This window comes from Netta rufina (genome assembly GCF_964035555.1).
Source record: "Netta rufina genome assembly, chromosome: 1".
Taxonomy (NCBI): Eukaryota; Metazoa; Chordata; class Aves; order Anseriformes; family Anatidae; genus Netta; species Netta rufina.
In genome coordinates this window covers 134,741,425-134,747,424 of record NC_140123.1, presented here as the reverse complement: position 1 = coordinate 134,747,424, position 6,000 = coordinate 134,741,425, and the positions used below count along the sequence as shown (strand labels likewise).

At 47.6% G+C, this 6,000-nt stretch overlaps 1 protein-coding gene across 2 annotated transcripts in view; it reads left to right on the top strand.

Annotated features, from left to right (window-relative positions):
• The first annotated feature begins 2,788 nt into the window (after nt 1-2,788).
• KIAA0930 overlaps nt 2,789-6,000 on the top strand; it is a 71,709-nt gene continuing 68,497 nt past the window's right edge. For both annotated transcript variants that reach the window (XM_084289239.1, XM_084289238.1), the window contains exon 1: nt 2,789-3,041. In XM_084289239.1, coding sequence (XP_084145365.1) covers nt 2,909-3,041 — 133 coding nt within the window. In that variant the 5' untranslated portion in view covers nt 2,789-2,908. The remainder of the gene's footprint in view (nt 3,042-6,000) is intronic.

Below are 6,000 nucleotides of genomic sequence, written 5' to 3'. Positions count from 1 at the left end.
GGATATTAACTGTTTAGAGACAGGAACACCATTTCTTTATACAGAATGCCTAGATGAGGGAGCAACAGGTTCACTTAATTGCTGTTGTTAAACTGGGTTGCTGGAACCATAGGGTAAATGGTAAAGGCTCAGCAGAGGGGCTTAAGGGACCACAGGAACAGCAGAAAAGTTGTCTGCTGGCTGGTGATACAACAACTGACAAGTATTTCCATGCATCTCTAACGTGATATTGGTACCGGAATCAAGCAGTAATTTACTGAGGGGAAATACTTGATCCTTAGGTATCAGGTAGATCCTGATCCTAGATCCTTAGATCCTGTTATAAATGAAGTCTCAACTCAATCTGAATTTAGTAATATTTATAAAATAAATATTTATAAAAGGTATAAAAGGCAAGTAAACAGCACTGGGTGTGCAGGGAGTCTATGCTCCACCAACACGCACACATGAACATCAAACATTCTAAATACATATCATCAATATATCATCAAACATTCTAAATATATAGAACAATGCTTTTAGATACTAAACCCGAGTATGCCTATACATACATACAATCAGGAAAGATAACAAACAATCCTTTAAATTCCATGACTTAACAGTCTCCATTTTCCATTCCTTTTCTTCACTACAAACAAGTCTCCATCAAGCAACTCGGTCTTCGGGCCTTATGTATCCTAATCTTCCCGGATCGAAGAAAAGCATATCCATTTCCTTTTCGAAGCCGATAGGGCCTGGGTCAAAAGGCACGTCCAGGTCACCAGGGGGCGGAACAGGAAAGGCCTGCGATGGCAATAGCGGTGGGGGGCCGATGGTGTAGCAGAAGGGTCAGTAAACGATCCCGCAACTCCCTCACTGTCTGGCAAACCACATGTTTCTGACTGTGGTCCCACATGGCTCTTTAAGGCCTCAGAGACTGCTCGCCAGGTGCCGAGCAATCCCACTGCAACCCTGTCGTTTTTAGTTGCAGAGTCCCACACCTTGACCTCAATTTGGTCCCATATTTCAGGATCATAAAGTGTCTGATTGTTAATAAGGAGAATAAGATGTAAGGTTACCAGGACAGTCTTTGTTTCTAAGGACGTATGATTCCCCATAATGCAGAACTGCTTACCAGCGAGGGGCAGTTGTGTGCGCGGGTCTGCTTCTCTCAGCTTGAGCTTCTTTCCAGCTCCAGCGTGCCATTTCCAGTGACTTTCAGTACAAGCTTCTCTGAGAAGTTTGCTGAGTCTGGCCGAACCTATCTTCATGAGACAATCAATGTGCCTGTTCCCGTCCTGGTCTCCGTTCTGCCAGCCTGTTTCTTTTCATTCCTTCTTTCTGCTTCTTTATTGATGACATAACTTCATTATATCGTGTTGCCTTTTATTATCTTGAGGGCAGGCTCCCCTCTTATACCCTTCTCCCCACAGCAGTCGTTTTCAAAAACAACTTCTCATTGGTCAAACAACTTTGCAAATAACAACAACAGCAAACACTCAGAAACTTTCATGCCTTAATGGCTGGAGAACAAGAAACCGGAGACTGCATGGAGTCTCCTGAATCACCCTTCTTTGTTCCCTCTAAACTCTTTTACATTCCCGATGGCCTCATCGTTAAGAGTCTAATGTTATCTTCAACCACGGGGCTTTCTGACCCCCATGGCCACACTCCCACATCTCCCCCTTCTTTATTAATATCAACCATTTTCTCGACACGACTACCACTCCATATATAAAAACACCATGGCACGAGGTAAAGGATACTGTAAATTCCTCTGGCAGCAGAGAGATTTCGTTTTCCTGTCGGAAGGGTCTCATCTTGGCCACGTCAGGAGCAACCTGGAATCTAAGAGCACAGGATAGTCTTCTGCTCTTCTCCCCTTTGTAAACCCAGGGGATAAATAACTCTAAAGCGTGCATTTGTGGAGCCAGCATGGGACTGTAAACCTTTGTTCTTGAAAAGCTGAGAAACGAAACAACCAGATACAACAATGGCAGAGGTCTTTAAGTCCCTTAATTGTATGTCCACGCTGCCCATTGCATTGTAAAAACTAAATATTTTGCTGAAAAAAATGCAGTGACTGCAAATTTCTCTCGTGTTCATTTCAGCATGTGGGCCTTCCACAGAAAGCATTCTTGTTCATGCCCCTGTAATAGGAAATCAGTATATAGTTGTAAAAAGCTATCATTGATATCATTGATAACTTATTTGTGTCAGAAGCTAGCTTGAAATTTAAACTAGCAATGCGGCATAAATGTCTGCTATTTTGGAGAGCAATCATTCATCATTTGGAAGCTTTTTTTTTTTTTTTTTTTCCTTATTAAGCTCTAGCAGAAAGCCAAGCTCTAAGGTGATGTCTAGCTTAAGTTCTCTGACCTCTTTTCTCCTCCGAATTATCACCTTCAGGACTAAGTTTCAAATGGGACTTTGGAAAGGGGGGAGGGGTCGGAATGTTGCACAAGCCTCGTGATGTTTTTAGGAAGTGAGGAGGGAATAAAACAATATCGTTCAGTGACTGGTTTGCAAAAGAAAGGCGATTGTGTTGCTCTCCAGCTGCAGTCACAAACTGAGGAGGGCCTGGCTACAGCTAGGGAGCAGCACGTGGGGGTGCTAGGCTGCCTGTGGGTCGGGCTGGTGACCAAAGCGTCCCGGACCCCTCCCCCCCCGGGCGCTTCTTCTCGAGGGCCGCAGCCCCCATAGGGTCGGGCGGCCGGAGGCGGAAGGGCTGGGGCTAGGGCTAGGGCTAGGGCTGGGGCTGCGGGGCCGAGCGGCTCCGCAGGGGGAGCCCGGGAGCCGCGGTGGGCCGGGCCGAGCCGAGCCGAGCCGGGCTGGGCTCGGCTCTCCGCTCCCTCAGCGCCGCCACGGCGCGGCCTCGGCTCCGACCGGCGGCGGCCGGGGCTGACATGAGAGCGTGGCCGACGGCACCATGGCCTCTGCCGGCAGCGGGCCGCGGGACGAGCGGGCGGGTGGCGAGCCGGGCCGCTCCCTGCAGCACATGCTGCGGGCGATAGCGGAGGAGCGCAGCCGCGCCGGGCTCCGCCAGGAGATCAGCGGCCTCGGTGAGTGGTGGCACGGCACGGGTCGGCCCAGCACGGCCCGGCGGCGGTGGGAGCCCAAGCCCGGCCTGAGGGCTCCGAGGGTGCCGGCGGGCGCAGCCCTGGGCGACTCCATTGTCTGCGCTGCCCTTGCAGCCAGCAGGCATCGCGTAACAACTATATATATATATACATATTTAATTTTTTTTCAGCGAAAAGTATTTTTTTTTCAATACGAGTATTTTGTTGTTCTGCTAGCCTGGTTCCTTGTGAATTTCTTCCCCACCCGGGAGCCCCCCGGGTGAGTGGGTGGCTGCTTGTTGTGGTCGGGGTGTGGAGGCTTCCAGCCCGGTTGCATACGGCTCAGCCCGTGTTGTAGCCTAACACGCCCCTGTTTAGCTGAGGGTGAAAACAGAGTTATGAAATGGGAGCTCGAAGCAGAGGTTTGGTTGGCTTTCGACACGTGGTACGTACAACAGCTGCCTTAACCTAGGTCATTCGCTATGGGAAACTCTCCCAGCCCAGGTAATGCTTGGAAGTGGCTCGTTATTATGTGCAACGGTGGAGATTGTAACTCTGGGAGACAAGAGACACCGACGTGAGGACAGCTTTCTGCCTTATTCGGGACTCTTGTGTATCCTGTGCTGTGAGGGATGGATGCCCAAGAGTGTTTGAAGAGGCAGGGCTCTCAATAGCATCTGTGAAATCATGCTGTTATTTTTTTCCATGTGGCCTCTGTTAATTACTCAACCTTCGTCAGCTTGCTTTTCCCAAATGTCTGTTTCCAAGTCTTTCTTTGGTCTCTGTAATGTGGGTTGGCATGGGAAATCCTGCTGGTTCTCCTGGGGCCCCATAGGGAGGAATGGGCTCTCCCCTCTTTATTTTTGTCCTGCATGTCATGAAAGCTTGTGAAAATAGAGAGAAATGATGAGTCTTTCTTGTTTCTTTACACTTTTCCTAGTAGAATTGCATCCCCAGATTATATTGGGGTATAAAAATGTTATAGGGCCAAATAAAGTGTTGTGGCAAAGACCCTGTAAGCAAAAGGGGGAGAAAATGACTGTGAGATCACATTTGTTGAAAAGATGTTGTCAGCTCATGTTTGGCCATACCAAGCTTGAATAAGAATAAAAGCTCACTGGAATAGAAATTCTGCCACTGGTTTCTTTTACTGGAATCAGCTGGTAAGAACACAGAAATGCTTCCTCACCGCTTGTGTTAGAACATGTATCCACAGCTACTTACCCTGAGAAGCCCAACTGTGTTGCTTCGGGATGGCCGTGCGAGCTGTGGGACAGTACTGCACTTCTGTCCTGCCAGCTGGAGACTTGTAAGGAAAAACCCTGGAGAACTGCTCAGCTTGGCGTGCTGAGAGCCTTATCTCAGCTGTGCAGGATCTCTCCTGTGCCCGTGCTGTGTGAGCATAGGTTATACATCACCACAGGAGCGTCTTGCGTGTTCAGTTTTTACATGCAGGGAATGGAGCTGAACTTCCACCTGCAGGCACCACGGCTGCTTGACGGGCTGTAGCTGTTGTGCATTTCCCACCATCGTGGTGTCCTGCAGGCAGAGGCGCTGTTGATATGGAGTGGGACCTCTCTTGGGATCAGAAATGCAGGCTCAGATTGTCACGTGAACACTTAAATTGTTGCAACATCTGACCAGTTTTTTTCTTTTTGAATTTGTACCTACTATTCCTTATGGTTTGGGAGGGATGTATTGGAAAGTTTTGGTAAGGCCTAGCAGGTAAAGCTCTTAGTGCTATGAATTGCCACACTTGTATATCAAAGGGTTTTCCAAGACTTCCATTTCATAGTGTTGCATGTTGGTACATAACGTTGTCACTCCCTGTGAATTTGTCCTTTTTCCTTACTCTGTGGTTTGTTACTAGGACAATGGTTTAAGTACTTCTCTTAAGTAAAAATACTGAGCTTTTGTAGTTGGGCTCAGCAGACACTGCAAATGGAAAGGCCATCAGGTGAAACCGCATGGCTGAAATTCACACACGTCTGGACCACAATAGCAAGTGCAAAGCATGAAAGGGAGCCAAAGTAGCCATAAGCTAGCTACATTTGGCCTTGGTAACACTGCAGGCATAAAGGTACAGGCTTTCCCTTGAGCTCAGTGCTCTTGCAACTGGTTGTGGTCCCCTATGGGTTCACACAGCTGACACAGAAGCTTTCTTCTGCATGCTATTATCCAAAACAGCCCTGATGGCTGTATGCTTACCTGGGCCAAGTCACATGCTGGGCTGCAGGACCAGCACAGCTGTGGCTGATTTTATGTGGGTGGTTTGTCTTCTTATAGTGGCCAAATCCTTTTCAGCTGTGTCCAGAACCATGGTAGGCCAAATCTGTTGTGAGTTCTACTTGCTCTTGAAATCAGCTGGCAAAGGCCTTGATCCCTTAAAAAAAAATCTGGATTTTCCTGAGTGTTGTTAACCCCTTTACAGTAAACAGGGACTCAGGGGTCAAATATGTGAAGCCTCTTCCTTTTTATGTGTTTCCTTTAAGTGATCCATTTCCCCACTTTAGGGAGAAAACTTATTTTTGCTGATGTTGGGTTTTGGTGAGAATTGCTTTTTCTCAAGAATATCATGTGAGTGGTTAGAAAAATGTTGTCCAAAGCTGTGTAAATCCCCTCATATGGGATTTTCCATGTTTTGCTGTTTGTGCAGTGTAGAAAATACAGCAAATCCCCTGACATCATGCTTCAGAATAATGACTCATACATGACTCTGTACCAAACTGCTTAGAGGGAAGGATGATGCCACTGAGAGAGGTCTGGGCTGTGCGTCAGTTTCATCCAGTTGTGTGGAGCATTATGCCAACATTGCAGTCAAAACTGGCTCTGAAATGCAGTTTGGTACAGCATTTAAAATTGTTCTTGTTCAGGGGGAGTGATGGGCTTGCTTTGTCTTTTAGATGCTGACAGGTTCATTGGCTGTCTGTGAGTACTGCACCTTTCCTTTTAGGACCTGCTT